The sequence below is a fragment of the Ips typographus genome, linkage group LG15, assembly GCF_016097725.1.
Source record: "Ips typographus isolate SLU linkage group LG15, UJ_Ityp_2.0, whole genome shotgun sequence".
Lineage (NCBI taxonomy): Eukaryota > Metazoa > Arthropoda > Insecta > Coleoptera > Curculionidae > Ips > Ips typographus.
In genome coordinates, this window is record NC_138436.1 from 4584771 (window position 1) to 4607806 (window position 23036).

The window sequence follows — 23036 nt, forward strand, 5'->3', positions numbered from 1 at the left end:
TTTTTTAAATTTTGTTTTTGTGCATTGTCAAAGTGTCTGTTAATTTCTGTGTCTGTTTCCATTTTTTCGAAAAAATTTATTTCAGTTTCATTAATGGTTTATACATCGAAAGGTTAAAAAATTTGAATTTTTATCGGATTGAAAAAATCAATTCCTAAAAGGCCATCGTATTCCGGCGAAAAATCAAAGAGATAAAACTTATGATCTCCTGGGGAATTGAAAGATAGAAAAATTGGAATTTCAGCAACTTTATTGTGAATTGACTTAGCGTGAGCTGATCGAACAGCAAAAGGTTCATTTGATATTGAATGTGGATACATTTCATATGATAATTCGGGTTTTATAAAACTTTTTCCACTTCCAGTGTCGATAAGAAAGTAAGAATTAATTTCGTGTAAAAATATTGTTGGTAAATCAGGATTAACATAGTTGTTCACGTTAACTACTATATTGGGGGATTGTTGGAATGAGAAATCTGAAAATTTGACTCATCAAAGTTTCCTGGTTGTTCGAATTGATAATTTTGACAATAAAAATCATCATTTGATTGATTTACTTCATCAAATTGATTGTTAACTGTAATATAAGCATTTCCTTCTTCAAGATATGAATTTTCAACAAAAGGTTCAAAATTTTCTTCGGTTTGATCTTTTAGACTTGTAACCGATTGATTAAACAATTCTTGACTCGTAAAATTGCGATTTTGATTTTGTTGATTTATGGCTTTGTTTATGATGGTATTACTAGAAGAGACGTCCATTGGTTCATCTCTAAGTACATGGCACTACATGGGTATGTCATTCAAACAGAACTCATACGACTACCCCACTCCCAACTACGTCAATGACAAGACCGCTTTCGGCAGCGTCATCAATTGCCTCAGTATCGTCGCCAGGGTACATATGGGACACTATGGAGGTGCTGTTGTCGCCTGAGGCTTCCACTAGCAAACATTTAGAAGAAGAGACAGTTACAACACATGATCCAATAATAGATCCTGTAGAAACACCACGATCTGGTAATAAATGATTAGTATTTTTTAAATATTTTCGACGACGACCTTAATCTGTACCCTTTTTCAGAAAAAAAAAGGAAAAAATCTAGTCAACAACCCATTGTTGAGGCCACAGAGTTGCTCTCCGTTGCCTGAACTATATCGGAGCAGATGAAGGTTCCGCACAGCGAGAATAAATCATGTACTGACCACATCTGCGCTGTTTTGAATAATTTGCCACCAGAAGTTGCAAAAGAAAAAAGGAAAAAACTCTTAATGATTTTGTATGAAGACTAGAATAAGTTAGTTTAAGTTTTTTAGTCAAAAATTATTAACAGCTTAGTTATGAAACTGTCTATATAGTATTTATTTCACAATGTATTGTAAAGTCAAACCCAAACGGATTTATAATAATGGTTATTTTTAACCTCAATGTTTTTTTAGGAACTTCACAAGTTAACCAAAATATAGAAGTCATAAATGTAGAAGTTTCCAACACTCAAATTATGGACAAATTAATTACCATTGAGAACACATTAAAATTCGTATTAATGCGTTTAAACGCATTAGAAATTTCGAATAAGCAGGTTCCAGAAAATAACATAATGGAGTTGTCGCTGCCAATAAAACTACCTGTATCTTCAATAACTCTCCTTTTAGAAGCAGAAAATGAGATAATAAAAACGGAAGAGAATAAAAAGCAAATGGTAGGTAACATCGAATTTACAATGAAAGTTTGTGGCAGTATGTTATCACTTGTAAACATTTCAGATGCATAAGTTCCTGCAAGTATTGGGAAAAAACGCAGCCGATTTCACTAGAAGAGGATTAGCGACAATTTTTACCAATGAATTGGCGGTTCAGTGTTCTTGGACAGGCCAACAAAATAATTTCAGAGTAAAAAACTCTGAATTTGTTCGGATATTAAAAGGCAATTTTTTTTTGTATAAGTGTATTAAGTTTTACATTTATTATGTATCTACTTCACAGAAGCCGTACAGCACGTATTCAAGTCAGCCACTGATAAAGAGATTGAAACGTATATGATGGATTGGTTCCGACATGGGAACCAGAGATTGAAAAGGTACTTAAATTAATGTCATCGCGTTCAGAGCAGTCATAAATAAGAAATGGAAATTTCAAATTGATATTTTTAAATGCACAATTTTTTAATGCAATACATTAATAAAATATATGTATACAGGGTGTCCCGTGACTCGACCGACAATACCTTTGCCATGTCAAGGTGTTCTATGAGTCATTCTGATGACAAAAGGTCAGAGCCACTATACATATAGGTAAATTCTTTTTTGCTTTGGAAAAATTAGATATGGAACAAACAACTTTTACTATTCATTATTAGGCTTTTCATATTTTCTTGAATACCTCTGATACAAAAACGAATTGACCTATGGTTGCTATAATTTTGTTCATCAGAATAACTCTTTAGAACCCTTTGTCTGTCGAGTCACGGGACACCCTGTATATTTGTAGTTAGTAAAAGTTAAGATTTGTTTTTATTTAGAATCTGTTCATTAATTTATTTTAGATGTATTTTTTAAATACATATTTTTTTCCCTGCATTTTATATGCAAATAATGTGAAATACTAAAAGATCTGTTTTAACAGGAATATGTTTTATTATACCATAAATAATAATTTAACATTAGTGGTTTAATAATATTTTTTATACCTTTACTGCTACGGCACTAAGTCGTATTCGTAAGGCAAAACCATTTTGTTGACCGCTCTCGACAAGGATTTTGATGAATCAAAACTTTTTACTTTACGTTTAACTTAATGTTATTTACCTGAAAGTAACTTTTATTTGGTTGGTTTGGTATTTCATAAAAGACTTATTTTTAAACTTTAAGATCTGTTATAGGTATATGCCAGTGCAGAAAGGAGATTTATTTATTCATGTGCAGAGTTACTTTTCATAATGTGACAAGCTGTGGTGCCTTTATTTTTGAGTTTAGAATAAAATTTCTTATATGAAAGTTATAGGTATTTTGTATACATGCTGTCTGACAAAAACACCAAGAACAATGAAATTAACAAAATCTACATTTTTAATGACACTGGAAAATGTTATTACATAAATAAACCGCTTTCCTGCATTTCTTCCGTTTCAAAGACGAAAATGTCAGTGCTTTACCTATGTATTTTTGAAATGACAAATTGCAGCCAATTTATTTATGTAAAATATATGCAGAGTGTTCGTTTGGAAAAACGTATATTCAGGCGAATTTCTTGATTTGCCATCTACGTTTATTTTTTTATTGACAGCACGTATAAAATATTTTGTATAAGTTTTTTTTCTAAATTGAAAAATAAATAATAAACAACCTCAGCTTGTCACAATATAGAAACTAACCCTGTAGAAATGGAAACGATGCTGGAACGATTTTTACACCAGCATGTGTCGATACTGGTTAGACACAGTTTCGGTTTAATGTCGTAGCCAAAACGAAAATGTTCTATAAAGAAACGTTAGGAAAACGTCCTAGATCAAACATAACCGATTCATAATCGGTTGTACGTTTGTAAGTTGACACAGGTTTGTTGCAGATTCGTAACCGAGTCAAAACTAAAAAGGAACATTTTTAACGTAACAGGGAGAATGTTGAGTTGCGGGACATATAACGAACGTTTAAACTTAAAAAATATGTAAATGTGTCAAATAAATAACGAAACAAAGAAACATAGAAACTAAATTGTATTGAAACAACGACGTTATTTTGTTTAGTGGGTAATCTAATAATAAATATTGATAAAAAAGTGGAATCAGCTGGGTTTACTTGACCCTGCCGGCTGCCCCCCTGAACGGTGTTATTTAATTTATTATTATTGTAACATTTGTTCCTGTATAGCTGTGATTAATAATTTATTGATGGGTAACCAAATTAAAGTCTGACAAATGGGTAAGAAAATCTACTTTTACGTTAATTTATTGTTATAATGTGTTATGTTTATAGATTTAAAAACTAAAAGTTCTCCGATGACGGAAGAACAAAAGTGAATTATGATCGAATTTATAAAGAAAACCCCAATTTTACAAACCGGAAAACTTTCAAATGGAGTGTCTTACAAAGACGTGTCAAAACTATGGTGTGAAATAACAGATATTCTGAGTTCTGTCCCAGTGCCACGTAAGGAATGGAAGGATTGGAGAAAAGCAAGTAAAAATTTATATAATTTTTCTAAAAAAGCCATAAAAATCAAATACAACTTTTTGTTGTGCTTAATCAAATTACCCACCACAGCAGGGTACTACGCTGTGATACAAGGTGAAAAATAAACTACGTCACTGGATTCTACGCAAAAATATCTATAAGAAACCGTTTTCACCTCTTCAAAAAGTTTAAAGATACCTGAGATACGGCGGGTACCTCAACAATGATAACATTTTCAATTTTTCCGTGTATCTTAACAACGAAATGGGTTATGACAATTCTGCTGACGCCATGTTAAATTTCACAAAAAAGTAACAGACTGTCGTAAAAACCGCAACCCCGTATTTTTCAAAATAAGTACCTTACAAAAGTGTCGAAAATGGGACACCCTGTACACCAACATTCCTTTAGCTATGCGATTAATCGATTCAGATACTCACTTAGTAGGTACGGTATGGAAAAAACGATGTGGTTTGCCAAAAGCAGTTGTATTAAAGAAACTTCAAAAAGGTCAAATATTTGCGCAGCAGAGTAGGGAGGGTCTAATTTTTATAAATTGGAAAGACAACATAAATGTTTTTATGCTGTCAAGTAAACATACTGACAAAATGATTGAGGTGAGGGGCACAATAGGGGTAAAACTAAAACCTGAAGCTGTTTGGGATTATATTTATATCAGGGCTAACGAATCTATCTGATAAGATAGTCGCCTTCGAGTTACTTTTGATCACTTCTATGGCGAACGCATACATATATGTTGTACAAACAAAATGAACAAGAAACCATCTCGATCACAGATTTCAAAAAATCCGTCATACAATATTTGACATCTAATAAACTTCAAACTGAAATTTTATAAAAAGGCGTAGTAGCAAAAAAAAGAAGTTTTACTCAAAGAGATTAATCGCAAGGAAGGTACAAAATAAAACAATGTGTAAACTTTTGAGTGTAAAAAAGTGTTTCAAGCGCGTTCTAAGTTTGTATACACATTAAAAGACGCGGTTTTTTTTGAAGTTCTAATAATAAACATTCTGGCTCGTTCTTAGAAAACCCACTTGATAAAAGGTTGATTCTTCGATGTAAATCGAAGCTGAGCAGACACAAAAAGTTAATTTTGCTGTGGGATGTTGATCAGTCAGGAAAATAAATTGTACGTTTGATAGATATTAATGACTGATTGCTGGTGTGGTTCAATTCCAATGTCAACTTCTGCACAGTTACTCAGTTCGCCATGCGTAGATTGACATTTAAAGGAATGATAATTCTTGTAATACATCCCCATTTAGTCGGACATTAAATAAAAATTATGCGGCCACATATTGTGGATAAGAAAATGTTGCATATGACATAACAGCAAATAGAAATAGCAAATAAAACTACACACAACCCGCGCCCCAATCTTTAATATATTAGTAAAATGAATAAGAATTCCAGCCTTCCCCTGTACGACTTTTTATGCATCTCGCTTCACCGGGAGAATATATGAAACAAAGAAAATAATATTACGACAAGAACATAAAAAACGTCAACGTGTTTTAACCGATTTCAGCTGAATACCTAAAAAAAATTTTAAATGAACTTTTTATAACATCCGGAGATTTCCGACAAAAACCGAAAAAGTCAAATTTCTATTTGTTTTTTACCACTTTATTAATGATTATTTTGGAATTTACTCCGCATGTAATAAAATGTTTTGAATTTTTTTTTACCAAATTATTTAGCAATAAAATGCGCAACTTCTCCATTGAACTAAAGCTCTTACCACAATAGTTTCTGAGATAGCAATGCTAATGCATCGAATTTGTAACACCCTGTATATAAAGTAAAAGTTTAAGAATTAAGTGTAGAATTTAAAATGTATTAAAAAATGTGGTTCTATTTAAAAATACCCATATTTTATCTGCCACAAATTTATGCTCCACCCTGCATAGTCAAAACAAAAAGAAAACATTTCTAATTATTGTTTTAAAAAAAATTGCCCAGCCTAAATTAAAACTGATATATATTATCACATAGCTTATAAGAAACACAAATCACAAAACGGTGCCCGCTAGATGTAACAAGTCTTCCTGATCAATCAATCAATAAATTCAAAAATTCAATAATATACAGGATGTTACATTATAAAACATAGAAAATTTGGACTGTCACAGTTTTACAAGATACTTTTTGTAGCTTCCCAAATAGTTTGCTCTGTTTAAAATAATCAAATCAACCTTAATGTTAATTCCTGTCTATCTGAGATATTATTTATAGAAAGGGAATAGCTTGAATAATCAAATTATCTAAAAATTCAGAAGAATTTACTTGGTTTTAAAAACACTGCAACTGCACAAAGGTGTTAGCTTTATAATCATAGTACTCATAAGATAGAAGATGTCTCATACAAGCGGTGTCTTGAGTTCATCATTTGTACTCACTGCAAACTACCTCATTATTACTATACTTTAAACATACTTTTAGATTAGAAACACTAAATATAATACATATTGATTTGACGTTCAATAATGCAATTTAGCAAAGTAAATAATGATGATTATTGATAAGATGATTGTGTTAACGTAAAACTGCAATGTCAATTTCAGTAAAAATAGTTAACTAACATTAAAACTTGCTCTTTTATGCACTGTTCTAATGTAGTACTTCTTGGTGGGTAATTTGAGCCTTGTTTAAGTCATTTTCTTTATAAAAGTTATGCTTTCTCACCCATATGAAAAAGTAGTGAAGTATTCAGCATATACCAGATACAGATCTGTAAGATAGGCCTAATTTGCTACTTGAACTATACTTATGTTATGTTCCTACGGAACGCACTTGTGTGGGAATTGATGGATGTCATCCGGGAAAAATAAAGATTTCAATTTCGGGGCAATGATTCCGAATTGGCATGTTTTTACAAGGACTGACTGAATACTTTGTTACAAATTCTTTAGTTATTAAGTTGTGATTAAATGGAGTTATTAAGCAATCAAGGATATTCATATACACCCTACTCCGAGCACAACAACTTAAAAAATACCAGACGGGAAAAATGTGTAGTAATGATGCATCAGCAGGGTTAAATACCTAGGTTAAGTTTGAAATTGGTATTGTAATCTTACTTAGACCAGCAGGCTCTATGTCCTTCAAAAAATATACATTTACTTGATTTTATTGTCTAATTTTCAACTATTATTGAAATATTGTATTAAAATTACAAATATAACTATTTTAGCTGCATGGGAATCTATTTGACATAACAACAGATGGAAGATGGCTTAATCAGCAGAATTCGAACTGAAAAAAATTGAACTTAAGTATTGGATTGTTAAAAAAAACATTGCAGCTGCACAAATACAGGGTGTTACAAATTAGATGCATTAGCATTGCTATCTCAGAAAGTATAGTTGATAGAGCTTTAGTTAAATGGAGGCAAAGTTGCGCATTTTACTGCTAAATAAAAAATTTTTGTTTAAATTTTCATTACATCCGGAGATATCCAACAAAAACAACTAATCAAATTTCTATTTTATTTTTTTCCACTTTATTATTGATTATTTTGGAAAATCAATTGCACCTTCTGGAGGCATTAATTTATGCTATTTAAGAAAATAATGTTTGTATTTAGCTACAACGTTTCGTTTTTTAGATACCATCATCCACTTAATATTTTAAAATACGGACCAGGACTTTCGATTTCGTTTTTTTAGTAGCTACCAACCTACCGAAAATAATGATGTGCCACACTTGTCAAAAAATTATACCTAGTGTACTTAAGTATTTGTTTTTTTCAAATATGCATTTGAAATTCATATGTTATCATAATGAGTAAATAATTTAGTTTGATATGATTAAGCTGATTCATCAAAACTCAACCGCGAATTCAAACATGTGAGTATCTGAAAAATAAATAACTAACAAAAAACATATTTTTTTTTAAATAAATGAAAAGTACCATAAGAAACTCTCGCTCTTTTTCGAAGGAGCAATGAACCTATTTATTAAATTATATAAAACTATCTACTCATTATGACAACATATCAAATTCAATTGCCTATTTTTTTAAAAAATCTTAAAATACCAAGTACATAATACGAGTACACTAGGTATATTTTTTGACAAGTGTGATACATCATTAGTTTCAGAAGGTCTGTGGCTACTAAAAAATGAAATTAAAGTTGAGGTCGGTATTTGAAAATTTGAAGCTGACGTTGGTATCTAAAAAAGTAATGTTTGAGCTGAAAACTACAACTATTTTCTTGAAAAAAACGTGCCTCCAGAAGGTGCCATTGATTAAAGTGGTAAAAAAATAAAATAGAAATTTGACTTTTCCGGTTTTTGTCGGATATGTCCGGATGTAATGAAACTTTTTTGAATTTTTTTTTTTACCAAATTATTTAGCAATAAAATGCGCAACTTTGCCTCCATTTAACTAAAGCTCTATCAACTATACTTTCTGAGATAGCAATGCTAATGCATCAAATTTGTAACACCCTGTATGTTTGGTTTAAAATCATGGTACTAGATAAGCAAATGTTGTATCATCTAAGTAATTTCGTAGACATCATTTGATCTGAAGAATTGACACGTATATGAATTAGATTATTAGATTATTACTGTTCCTTCAAACATGCATTTAGATAACACTACATACAGTGCTTTTGTAACATGCATGCTGCCTAAGTTCAATAAAATTAAAAAGACTAACTTTTCACACAAATTTTTGAACCCTCATGTTTTTAATTTTATTAACCTCTGCTTGTGTAATATGAAATGGAATTATACAGGGCCCAAAAACTGGGTATTTAAAATATTTTTGATCTTTTAAATGGCAACACTTCTTTATTATTGTATAATTTGGATTCTAGAAACAAACAATTCTAAATATGTTCCATACAACTTGTACCACAATTGTCCTGGAAATTGGAAATATTGATAATTTGACACCAATAATTTTCCAATAAATCAGATTAACATCCCCAAAAATTATTGGTAACATTATGGAAAAAAATGTAAACAGATAATAAACCGTCTTGGTTATTGTAACAGTACATAGAGTTCATTTTGAACAGCTGATTTTAATTTTTTTCAATTTTTCTAAGTAAAAGTTGTAGGACCTATAATTTTGAAAAGTGTATTTGACATTATTTTGAAAACAATTGAATATCAGTATGGAGTATGTTGCATGAAATATGTTAAGCATTGTTTGTAGAATCCAAAACCTCCTATAAAAATAAGGTTCCAAGTGTTTTTGCAAAAAGTAAAGCCCACTTTAAAATTTAGTTTATGTATTAGTAGGTATTAGTACTCACTGTAAAAATTGAAGGTGATTATAAATGATAAGTTTATGGAGGTTATTACATGACATATAGACTGACAAGTGCCAGTAGATAAATAGTAAATATTTCATAAAAAGTTGTAGCTTGTAGCTGCAATCCTTTTTCTTTAAGCAGGAACCCAAAACAAAAATGAAAAAGTTAATAAAATCATGTCCTTAAAAACTATCATTTTTGTGATAATATTAATCTGTCAATGCAAGGTTAACCATACAACAGGTGTGAAAAAAGCAAGAAGATTTAATTTTGGTATAAGCCCTAAAAAAATTTGGTTTTTAAGTGAATTCAATTATTACTGATACTAAATTTGAATTATTTTTTTTTATAAACTCCTTTGGTCATAAGCATTGATTCTATTCTTAGTGCTAATATTAATACTATTACTAAAATTAAATTTTGTTATATAAACGAGACTTAAGGGACTTAATTTCATCAAATTTATGCAGTACCTACTGTACAAAGACACTGTATAATACATATTAACTCAAAGTTGAGCAATGCAGTGTATAATGATAATTGTTAAACATAAAACAATAATGAAAACTGCATTGGTTTTCATTTGAATGTTAATTTAAATAAAGTCAATATACTGACCTTAAAACATGCTTTTTTATTCACTGTTCTAATGTAAATAGCCCCCTGCACACAATTTCATTCTTCAACTTGATTAAGTTGTTGCAATCTTCTTAGTGGGTAATTTGCTCTTCGCTTAGGTCAATTTCTTCATAAAAGTTGTATTTTCTCATCCACATAGAAAATTAGTGAAGTATTCAGCGTATACAGGATACAGATCTGTAAAATAGGCCCAATTTGTTAGTTGAACCACCCTTAAAAAATTGTCAGACTAGACAAATGTTTAGTAATGTATACAAGTGATGCATCAGCAAAGATTATGTAGGTTAGGTATGAAATTGCCTAATTGTCATTGTAATCTTACCTGGGCTAGCAGGCGTTGTGTGCATTATGACCATTGAAAAATATACCTTTACTTGAATTTAGTGTATAATCTTCTTCACCAATTATTAGACTATTGTAACAAAAATACAATTATTTTAGCTGGACGGCTATTTTATAGGGAGGCGTGAAAGTGAAAGTGAGAATTTCTGTACTGTTGGTTGCATAAAAATCGGTAGGAATCCATCTCGCATGATCCCCACTAGGTGAAAGTGAAATATAACGGTGAGAATCTTAGAGACATGCGCAAAATCTGACAGAAGACAGAATTGTAAATGTAAATATACAAAACATTCAGTTTATTATTCTCTTTTCCTTTGAAAATGTTGTGATTTTATGATTTGTTAAGTGTTTCCTGGTTTGTATGTATATGTCAATCTTATGAATTGTTAAATGGTTAGAAATAGTGTTTTATTTTAGCTTTACTAAGAAAATGGCTGATAGGTTTTTTGTTACCGATCAACAAAAAAGAGTGTTGATTGAATATATGAGGGAACATGAAGATCTGCGAAAGGGACTATTTAGTGCCACATTCACCAGACAAGTATCACAGAATTTATGGGAGCAAATCACTGCCACTTTAAATGACATTCAAGGTGGTTCCAGAAAAGACTGGAAAAATGGAGAAAGGTTGAGTTATTTAATATAAATTTATTTAAATATTAAAATGTAGCACTTACAGACAGCACTAGCAATATGCCTACTAATAATAATATTACCAGTGCTATGAATCTATATTATTGTTATGAAGTATAACTTATATAGCCATAAAATATATTAGCTGTCTTCTTTTGTAGACTTGGCAAGATCTTAAAAAAAATGCCATTTCCAAGAGAGGACGAAACAAGAGAGCAATGACAGGAACCGGTGGTGGACCACCAAGAATTGAATTAATTAGTGACTTAGAAGAACAAATATTAGGTCTGGTGCCTATTGAATGTGTGGAAGGACAGCAGGAAGTCTCTGAATCCACTGTTGACTTCCAGTTTAACCCGGCTAATGTAAGATTCAATTTTTATAAAAAGCTTTTGATAAGTAAATCAATTACTCGATCAATTAGTATAACTTCAATATGTTTATGCAGGTGGAACCAGACACTAATGATGAAGTAGTAGAGGAAATCATTGAAGTGCAACCTGGACCATCCACTTTTTTACTTCAAAAGAAAGAAGAAAGTATCCTGGATATAAAACTATTAGAAGATGCAGGAATAGAAACAGCTCCAATTAATGGTAAATTTTTCTTTAAATTATTCATTATCTTGCATACATATTGTCATGCAAAATTTATATTTTAATTTCATCAAAAATCAACAATTAAAAAGAAAACCAAAAACTGTTAATTAAAATAATTAGGCAACACATTACAATATGTTGTTATATATAACGTATTGTAAATTTTAATATATAATTATACAGGGTGTCCCACGACGAAAGACCTCGATTGATATTGGAAAAAGTATAAATAGGAGAGTTTTGAAAATTTGGTAGGATACTGATGTGGGCATATTTTTGTGTAAACCTTTAAACTTCCAATGTATTGGTGCAATCTAAATAGCAGCTTTAGGAATATAAATAATTTTAATTAAAATATTGTTATTTATTATAAATCATATGTTTAGATCATAACTATTCAGTAAGAAGAGGCATAAAAAGAAAAATTCGAAAAACGGGTTCTACCAAAATAAGTAGACTTAATGAAGCGCAAAAACAATCAGAAAAGTTGCTACATAAAGCTGAAGAACAGGCCAAAGAAACAAGAGAATATCGAACACAATTGTTAAATGTTTTAAAAGGTATTCACGAGGAATTGAGGGAAATAAAAATGACGTTAAAAAAAGAATGACCTTATATAGCATATTGGTGTTAGAAAGCACCTAGTAGTTTTGTGTTGCTTGTTATTTGTTGATGTTAATTTTATTATTTTGTTGCGCGTTTTGTTAATTATTTATATATTTTTGAACAATAAGAAGGTACTGATTATAATAAGTATTTGTTTCGTTTTATAATATATTAACTTACAAATGAATTCTACGTTGTTTTCTTTGAATTTTCAATATATTGAAGAACATTTTATAACAAAAAAGTAAACATTTTATTACAAAACTACGTGAAATAATTGTCAATTATGTGCTGCCTTAGGGCTGCACCTGCAGCTAAATCTCTATTTTGAACTCCTTGATCACCTTGGACTACTGCTTGATTTAAGCCTACACCTAATTCTATATTATTATCTATATTTTCTTCATTATCATCTAGTATTAATTGTATGTTGTTCTGAATACAAATATTGTGTAATACAACACAAGCATTTATAATCTGAGATGCTTTTTGTGGCCTGTAATGCAGAATTCTATGTTTAATAAGGCATCTAAATCGATTCTTCAATACACCATTACATCTTTCAATTAGGCTCCTTATACTTGTATGAGCATTATTAAATCTTTCCTGTGGTGAACCTGGAGCTGGATTTTGCACTGGTGTTAAAAGCCAAGGACGTAATGGATAACCTGAAGCAAATGAGAAAAAAAAATGTGCTTAATGAATCATTATTTTGTAACACTAACCGGAATCACCGAGTAGATAGAATCTATTTGGAAAGTGTTGATACAATTCGTGTATTGTGCGATAAACATTAGACTCTTGCCAAATTCTACTATCATGAACACTTCCTGGATAGCGGGAGTTTACATTCAGAATCCTTAATTGGTCATCACAAATCTAACGCCACATAAAAACCACAAAAAGGTTAATATTTATCTTGTAATGTAATATAATATTAAAGGATTTACACAACAATTACCAAAAAGTTGAAAATTTTTTAATTGAAAATATGGAAGAAAATATAAAAAACCAAATGTATTGGGCATCTTTCTCTAAAAATTTAATAATTTTAAAAGAAATTTTCCAACTTTTTATTGCTCATTTTATATTTCCAATACAACTCACCAGTTGAACATTTATAGAATGATACGTTTTACGATTGACATAGATATGTTCATTCTCTACTGGTCTGACGATAGCAACATGGGTGCAATCAATGCAGCCTATGATGTTAGGAAATTGATACTTATTAAAAAATCTGAAAAATATAAGTATATAAGTATGAATGCAAATAAATAAATATGATATAAATAGTATAGGTATATAATATAGTACCTAAACATATGTATAGTATACAGTGCGTTTTTTTTTAACGCGCAACATAGGATTTTACATGTTAACTTTTTAAGCCCCTGTTAGACCATGTTATTTTGGAACTACAGGTCTAAAACTTGACGGCTGTGTTTTTAGTACCCTGAAGCTTAAGTAAGTTTACCAATTTGGTCTAAAAAGTAATTAAAAACTGGCAAAAAAATTTTTTTTTTCGAAAAGATTTTATCGTTTCATACTCCCTGTATGCATTGTTGTTCTTTGTTGTTTTTGATACTGGCAGGGCAGGTAGCAGGTAGAGTGACATATTTGAGTGCATCACGACCCGACATCTTTTGAACGTCAAAAGGGCATTTTATGATTGTTTGGGATACTGTTTGGCTTCATACGGAGGTCACTTTGAACAATGCATTTATAAACTTTCTTGATATAAAGTTAATATTGGCATTTTGATCATCCTGTTTTACTTTCTACGTCAAATTTTACCTGCTACCTGCCGTGCCAGTATCAAAAGGAGTACATATAGGGAGTATGGAAAGATAAAATCTTTTCGAAAAATGATAATGATGATTTTTTGCAAGTTTTTAATCACTTTTTAGGCCGAATTGGTACACTTACTTAAGCTTCAGGGTACGAAACAGCCTCCCGTCAATTTTTATACATGTAAATTCAAAATAACATGGTCTGACATGTGCTTAAAAATTGAACACGTGAAATCCTATGTTGCGCGTTAAAAAAAACGCACTGTATAATATAGTACACAAATAGTATTTTACCTTTGTTGAATAGTGTTTAGTTGTTCTAAATTCTGAGGAAATCGGATCCATTCATTAAAAAGATTAGGATTGTTTAATGCTTCAGTCACCTCAGTAATTACTACACTGACTGCACTCTGGCTGATTCCAGAGTACATATGGGAACCAACTGTTAGTTGGTAACTACCACTAGCATAAAAATGTAGAGTAACAAGGACCTGTTTTAAAGAAAGTAAATACTATAAGAAAATGGATAATCAGAACCTTTACAAACAGTACCTTTGTATCTACATTTGTTGAATACTCTCTTTGTGGAGCTCTTAAATATGGTGTGATCAAATAGTGCATAAAAATTACCGATAATGTTGCGTGAAAACTTGTTATCTCTTAACTGCATGAGTTTATTTCCATATTCTTTTGGCGAAAGAGCCCGACACCGAAGGTGGAGGGCTGTTTTAGAAAAAAATATGAAAATGACCGAATGCAGTTTGCAAAGGTAACAAGTTTGAACGCAGAATTATCAGGTCATTTTTAAGCACGAATGTAATTTTGGGGAATATTTCCCGAATAAAGAAAATGTTTTGGTTTTGCTGCTGGTTTTGGTATAGATTGCTCAATGGAGCTCAATGAGCAAGTTCCAAACCGTTCATTAATTTTTGTTGACATCGCGTTTGACATTTTTTGGTTATAAAAAGTCAAAAAAATGCGCATGGACAACAATTAGTGTACTAGCAATAGGCTCTACAACAATGCAGTCGTTATAGATATGTACAGTGCAATTATCGAAATGCAATTATCACTTTAGAATGCAATTATCGCTGTCATTCTGGTGAAAATGCACTGCTCATATGGGACATTTAACACATGATGGAAATATTCAGAAGAGTTGCCTTAATGTTTCACAAACTATTACTTATTTGGGATTCTATTATGATTCAAGAGAATTAACCATTTCCCTCCCCGTAATGAAACAGTACAAGATATTGCAGTTACTGAAATCTATGGGAAGAAAGAAGAGTTGCAAAATCAGAGAGTTTGCCAGGTTCATTGGTTCTCTAATTTCTTGCTGTCCAGCTTTACCTTATAGCTGGATATACGTGAAAAACTTCGAGAGCTTAAAAACAAAAGCACTTCATCTAAATAAGGGGAATTATAATGCTAGTCTAAGTCTGACCTCTTGGTTAGACGAGGATTTTCAATGGTGGGAAACCCACTTGTCATTGGGAAAACCCTTAGTAGCTCGAAGCTTTGTTTTAGAAATTTTTTCAGTTGCTTTACTTACCAGGTGGGGTGTTTTCTGCAAAGGTCAAAGGACCCATGGACACTGGTCCCCCACAGGAGCCACTTTTCATATAAATTACCTCGAAATTGAAGCTGCGTTTTTCGGTCTTAAATGTTTTGCCTCTGATCTCAGTAACTGTACAATTCTCTGCAGAATAGACAATATAACTGCCATTGCTTGTATAAATCGCACGGGCAGTGTTCAATCTGCAAAATTAAATTACATAACAAGGAAACTGTGGCAATGGTGCGAAAATAAACAGTTAGTTGTCATGGCTTCTTCAGTCCTTAGAGAATAAGGAAGCAGACGAAGAGTCGCGAAAAATTAAAGATGACAATGAATTTGAACTAAATGATGAATATTTTTTGGATATTACCCAAAAGTTTGGTATGCCAGATATTGATTTATTCGCCTCCCGAACGAACAAAAAGTGTAAAATGTTTGTTTCATGGCATCAAGACCATGAAAGTGCGGCTGTGGACGCTTTCACATTAAATTGGTTATCTTTAAAGTTTTATGCATTCGCTCCATTTTCTCAGATTTTAAGGGTACTGAATAAAATCCACAGGCCACAGGGATTGTGGTGGTACCTAAATGGGAAACTCAGCCGTGATTCCCAAAATTTGTATCACTCTTAACAGAAAATTGTATATCTTTTGCCCCAAGTGAAAATCTACTTTCTTTTCCAAACAGATTGCCTCATCCTCTCCATCAACACCTTACCCTGGTTGCAGGAGTTTTATCCGGGAAACGCTCCTGAGAGTAAACGTTCCTTCGGAATGTTTGGATATATGTATGGCGTCTGTCACGGAGTCAACTCTAAAACAGTACAACTCTGCTTTGAAGAGGTGATGGGGATACTGCAATATAAAGTCAGTGAATGTGTTTACAAAGTCGCCTGAACATATTTTAGAATTTTTTGCCTACTGTTTTAGGGAAGGCAATTCTTATGGAGCTCTAAACTCATACAGAGCGGCCTTAAATCAAATAATTTCGAACGATGTTCTTTCAGACATTCGAATAAAAAGATTTTTTAAAGGTGTCTACAACCTGCGGCCTAACTTACCTAGATATGAGAACATTTGGGACCCCTCTGTAGTCTTAGACTATCTTAACAAGTTACCAAAAACTGAACTCGCTGTGCTACTATTGCTTGCAACAGGTCAGCGCCTCCAGACAATTGCAAGTATAGAAACTTGTAACATCGAAAAAGCAGCAGATAAATTGTCAATAAAAATTCCAAAAAGACTTAAAACCTCTGCAAGAAACATTAAGCAACACAATTTTATATTTCCATATTTTCCAAATAAAGAGCTCTGTGTCGCTCATATCATAAATGTATACCTGGAAAAAACAAAAAACTTAAGGGACGCTAAAGCAACAAATTTGCTGATTACCTTTAGGAAGCCTTATAAAAATGCGTCATCCCAATCTATTGCTAGGTGGTTAAAAACGGTTTTGGGAAAAAATGGAATAAACACTGACATATTTTCTGCGCATGGTACCCGGCATGCTGCTACCTCAGCAGCAGCACGCAGATGTATAACTATTGATACAATTAAAAACTCTGCGGGTTGGTCTAAGAAATCAGAAGTTTTTGCCAAGTTTTATAACATGCCTTTGTGCACTACCAACTTTGCGTCTGCTATTCTTAATTACACTTAGTTGTACTTATTTTTATGTTATGTTTACGTTACCGGTTTCTTCATATTACATATTACGGTTATGTTATCTTAAGCGAGTTAGCGATGTTTTCATGCTAGATTAGTTTAATCAATGTTGAAATAAAGTTATGTTCAGTTAGTTCGAACAGTTTAGTTCATTCATTTAACTCCACGAGTTGGTTTTCCCTCCTAATATTAAAAATTGTTGCCTTTGCTTTAAACATCTACATAATAATCTATTTACGAGTAGAGACCTGAAATATAATTAATGGATCAAACGAACTTACCTGTGTGAAGTTCGATCCTAATTATATCCAGGTCTCGACGAAGTAAATAGACCCCACCCAACCCACAATCCATTCTACCAAGTACTCAGTTCCTAGTACTTTTTCTTTCAGCAACAATTTTTTCAGCTTTCAAAAAAAATGAAGTCCTTTGTGCGGGGTGGTTAGGGGTACAAGGTCAATATCGATTTTTGCCTGTACAGTGTGTGGTCGACAGTACTGCGGGGGCACTACATAATAATCTATTTACTTCGTCGAGACCTGGATATAATTAGGATCGAACTTCACACAGGTAAGTTCGTTTGATCAATTAATTATAGTACTTGATATGCAGATGTTGTCTCATATAAGAGGTTTCTAGAACGAATATTTAAACTAACAACAAACTACTTTATTAAAAAATATGACTACTATTTCTTAGCATGCTTTTAGAGAAGGCTACATATACTCGTAAGACATATTAGCACTAGAGGTTCAGCAATGCAGTTTACTGAATCAGCTAATGATGATATCGTTATATTGTGTTAAAAATAAAAGAACACTGTAAACTGCAATGATTTTTATTTTTCAGTGAATGTTAATATTGCAATTATAGTATTAATGTTAGTTTGAATAAAAACAGTTAACTTAGCTTAAAACATGCTTTTATAATGTTGTGTTATGTTATAATGTTAGTAGTTAAAAAAATTGCACCATGTTACACTCTTCACCATTGTTTTTAGTTTACTATAGTTATTTAACCTCGGGTTAGACCCGGAATTTCACTCTCAGGGAGCGCGTAATCCGCCGGTCGTTTACTATTACTATAAACCATAGAGAAACTAATAACTAAAACTAAGAAGAGAAGTTAATCCCATGATATGTGGTTGTTACAGAGTTTAGCAGTACTCGACAGTGGCGACTAGCTTGGCGGCTAATTGAATCTGCGTTAACGATAGTGTCGGTAAAAAAGATCCCACTTTTCTTTGCTTGATAATAGGCGGGACTTTTAAACGTACCAATAAATTGTTTGGCTTTTCAAAACTGTATGACCTTCACGGAATAATTTGGATTGCACATGCAATTTGATTGTGTGCAGCTACCAAGTATATAAAATAAAATAGCTATAACTATTAATTTTTGGTAACAATTCGTCCCATAACCTGAGATTAGTGTACCATAACCCCTAGATTTAGATAGACATCTTCGATAAGATTTTCCCATTTCACCTCTAGGACTGTTTTCATTAAGGGAATCAAACAAGTTATACATGTCGTGTACAAATTGAGCAGTGTGCATGGCCTCCGGAGGCAAAAAGCCGCTTGAGCAACCAGAACTACCAGAAGCTATCATGGACTCAATGGCACTGGCAACAGTTTGACTTAATGTTCGGGCAGCCACACAAACTTTCATTTTGAGTCGATTGTGATCATTTAAATATAAATAGACTTTTTCGTTGTTGGTAAAATTTGTAACACTGGCGAATATGTGAAAACTTTGCTACTTGATCGTTAGATTTTATATCGTATTTCATAAAAGCGTTTCGGGTTGATTATATGGTCCTGGCCTATCAGATTCTTGATTCAATTAAAATATTGCGGAGCGATTACAGTACGGGGTGGGCAAATTTCGATGTTTCTATAGGAGATCTCGAAAAAACAAGAGATAGAAGAAAACTGACATCCAAGTCTCGATGTCTTTTTTTGAGATATGTTTATGCTGTATTCAAAATTTTGTAAGAAAAATTAGTTTTTGTGTTAAGTGCAAAAAACAGATTTTTGTTGATTTAAAAATAACATTTTAATTTCGTTATTTTGGATTGTAGCTAAATATAACTGTTACATTATTAGGACACTTTTTCGCATGGATTCCAGTGACGTAGATGAAATTTTTATAAACTCATTGTTTTTTGACTCATTTAGTTCAAATGCAAACAGATCTAATTACGGTTCAAGACTAGGTCCTTCCTCTTCAAACTTCCTTCCCCGGAATATGCCATACATACGATCAATCTAATCTATCAACAAATCTAATAACCAATATGAAAATCCAAGTACATATTATCTTGACGGAACCGTCAATGAACAAACCGAAAATGAAGTTTTTCAATAAACTATGCCTGAGGAATCTGTTCAACAGTCCCTTCAGCAAGAAGGAAATTTTCACCAACTTTTCGAAAGCGACAACGACACTGAATAACACCACCAACTAAACCCCAAATTATATCCTTTAACCTAGATTCTAACAGCGAGTTATCATATATAATATTCCCTGAACATAACTTAAAGATACTCATTGACTCAGGATCAACTAGATCTTTCATGAATCCTGACGTAGTAAAGGCAATTTATCCTGATCGAATATCTTACGACCCGTTTGTAGTAAGTACAGTTTTCCAAAAATCAAACCACGAGTTTAGTGCACTGTTGCCGACTTCAAAAATATTTAATTTACCAAATTACCAAGATTTAAAGTTCTACTACTAGTCCTTTTTAAAGTTCATCATGCGTCCGACGGTTTGTTAGGATTAGATAACTTAAAATATTTGCAAGCCAACATTAACTATAATACAAAACGTTTAAAAACCCCTTTTGCAAGTATCCAAATTCAATTTCATCAAACAAATTCTGTAAATTGTTTTATTACTGTAAGTCCCCGCATGGAGCAAGTAATTAAGATAAAAACTACGGTTGCAAATGGTAATGTGATAGTTCCTTACCAAAAAATTAACAGCTGTGAAATTCCAGAATCGTTGACAGTTGCAAAAGATGGTTATGCGTTAACCACAGTTTTAAACAGCGGCATTTCACCAGCGACAATTGATTTCTCTGAACCTATTAAAGTAGAAAGTTTCGATATTTCAAAAACTGAAAATATAGATTTAAACAATTTCGACGATAATATGGCATCAGAACCTAAATTGGACACATCAAAACTCCGACTCGATCATCTAAATTCGGAAGAAAAATATCACATTGTAAAATTATGCAAAGCCCAATGCCTAACCTAACCTATAAGATTAAACACTCTATTAAAACAACGGACGAGTTACCGGTTTACACAAAAACATACCGATACCCTTTTGCTCACAGACAGGAAGTCAATAACCAAATAAAGAAAATGTTAGATCAAAAGATCATTAAGCCTTCGGATTCGCCTTGGTCATCACCAATTTGGGTGGTACCAAAGAAGTTGGATGCTACCGGAAAGCTCAAATGGCGAGTGGTTATTGATTAAGTTAAATGAAAAAACGATTGAAAAAAAATATCCCTTACCACAAATTACTGATATTTTAGACAAGCTTGGCAAATGTCAGTATTTCTCAACAATTGGTCTTGCGTCTGGTTTCCATCAGATCGAGATGGAAGTGATATTCAAAAAACCGCGTTCAATAAAGAAAATGGGCATTATGAGTTTTGGAGAAAGCCCTTCGGGTTAAAAAACGCGCCCGCAACCTTTCAGCAAATCATGGATACCATACTGCGTGGTATACAAAATGAAAAGTGTCTTGTGTATCTTGACGATATAATTGTATTCTCAACATCCTTGCAAGAACACATAGAAAATCTCAAGCTCGTTTTCCAGAGATTAAGAGACTCAAATTTCAAAATTCAACTTGATAAAAGCGAGTTTTTAAGACGTGAAGTTGCTTACTTAGGTCATGTGGTAACACAATCGGGAGTAAAACCAAATCCGGCTAAAATTAAAGCAATAAAGAATTTTCCTATTCCTAAAACAACAAAACAACGAAAAGGTTTCTTAGGACTTTTGGGTTACTATCGGCGTTTTATTAACAATACCGCAAAATTAACTAAATCACTAACTAAATGTTTAAAGAAGGGTGCTTCCATCGAGCACAATAATGAATTCTTAACTTGTTTTGAAACTTGAAAAAATCTATTAATTAATGAACCCATCTTGCAATATCCGGAATGGTGTCATCATTGACAAATAAGTCTTTGGATGTTCAAATGTCCTTTAATATCATGGGGGCTCACTTTTGGTCCTTCTCTTAGTCATTGCTCGGATGCTGGTGACTAGCATGGCTATTCTGACTTTATTGGCTGCTGCACGGAACAGTTCAGTAGTGGTTAAGGCAAACCATTGTCTGAGGTTTTGAAGCCAAGAGTTTCTTCTCCGTGCTGATCCTTTATGGCCAAATATTTTGTCCTGAAGAATGAGCTGCAGCAACCCATACCAATCTTCGTTTCGTTTTGTTTAATTTGTTATAAATTATAAACCCAAGCAAGTAAATAAAAATAAATATAAAGTACCTACAATATATAAATTACTTGATAAATTTTAAAGTGAAGTGAATAGCATGAAGTATAAATAAATAATTTAGTAATTTTGAATTAGGAACACGACTGAAAACTTAACCCTTAAATGCATCTAGTTGCCATTTGGCAGCATACCTCTAATTAAATACATACAACATACTGGACAAGAAATTTTGGTTCATTGCATGCTGTATCCAATTGGCTACGTTCAATATAAGTATGTAAATCCATTCGTTTTATAGAGATGGCGCTGTCAGGCATATGCAAACCGTTTATTGCCAGTTGCGTATAAACTTTTTCAACCATCGTTGGCATAGTATTTATGCTATAATTTTCTTGTAGCGAGTTTTGCCACTTGGAAAAATTGTAATCTAGAGTTTATAAGGTTTGTATTTCACGGTATGATAATAAGTAATTAGGTTGGTGCTTACGTTTTAGAACAAAAAAAATATTTTGTTTTGATGCCAATTGGCGACATTATGAATTAGGTGGTGAACATTACAAGTGTTGTTTTATTTATTTTAGGATGAGCAAAAATAATAAACTCTTGTCAGAAAGAGACCTGATTGAATACTGGGATAACTTCACAGGTTTAGAAAGCGATGATGAATTGGATGATAGCGAAGATGATGAAATTGATGCAGGGGAGGGTCCTTCTGGTATTTCGGACTTTGCCCTTCCAATGAATGATGAAGAACATTCTAGTGAAGAGAAGCTCCGCACAGAAATGGAATCTGAAGAAGAGCAAGTTAGCGACGAAGAAGACAATTTACCTTTATCTGTTTTACAAGGTAAACAATTCACAAATAAAATACCTACAAATAAGAATATTTTGTGGAAACAAAAATCTCTGCAACTAAATGATGACCAGTTGCGCTTCAATGGAGACCCAAGACTTGCTGCCGATATAGGGGAATTGGAAGCACCATTTGATTTTTTTGCTTATATTTTTTCAAATGATCTTCTAGAGAAAATTGTACAGGAAAAACTTGCGGTACAGAAGAAACCTGAGAGGCCCCCTGTTTTTACAAAAGTGGGCATAAAACAATATCTTGGAATCATGATATATATGTCACTAGTTCATACGCCTAACACTAGGTCTTTTTGGAGTAAAAATCTAAGATTTTCTAACATAGCAGACTGTATGCCTGTGAACAAATTTGAAAAAATCAGGCAGTTTTTACATTTGAACAATAATCAA

At 32.3% G+C, this 23036-nt stretch overlaps 1 protein-coding gene and 1 long non-coding RNA gene across 2 annotated transcripts; both read left to right on the forward strand.

Annotated features, from left to right (window-relative positions):
• The first annotated feature begins 682 nt into the window (after positions 1–682).
• On the forward strand, positions 683–1437 carry LOC145738278 (uncharacterized). Its single transcript, XR_014180679.1, has 2 exons — positions 683–1018; positions 1083–1437. It is a non-coding gene; the product is annotated as an uncharacterized LOC145738278 (long non-coding RNA).
• A 9103-nt stretch (positions 1438–10540) lies between these two features.
• Positions 10541–12467, forward strand: LOC145738233 (uncharacterized). Its single transcript, XM_081993078.1, has 4 exons — positions 10541–10801; positions 10860–11440; positions 11524–11671; positions 12061–12467. The coding sequence occupies exons 2-4, from the start codon at positions 11294–11296 to the stop codon at positions 12282–12284; spliced, it is 519 nt and encodes a 172-aa protein (XP_081849204.1). The 5' UTR covers positions 10541–10801; positions 10860–11293; the 3' UTR covers positions 12285–12467.
• Positions 12468–23036: the final 10569 nt, after the last annotated feature.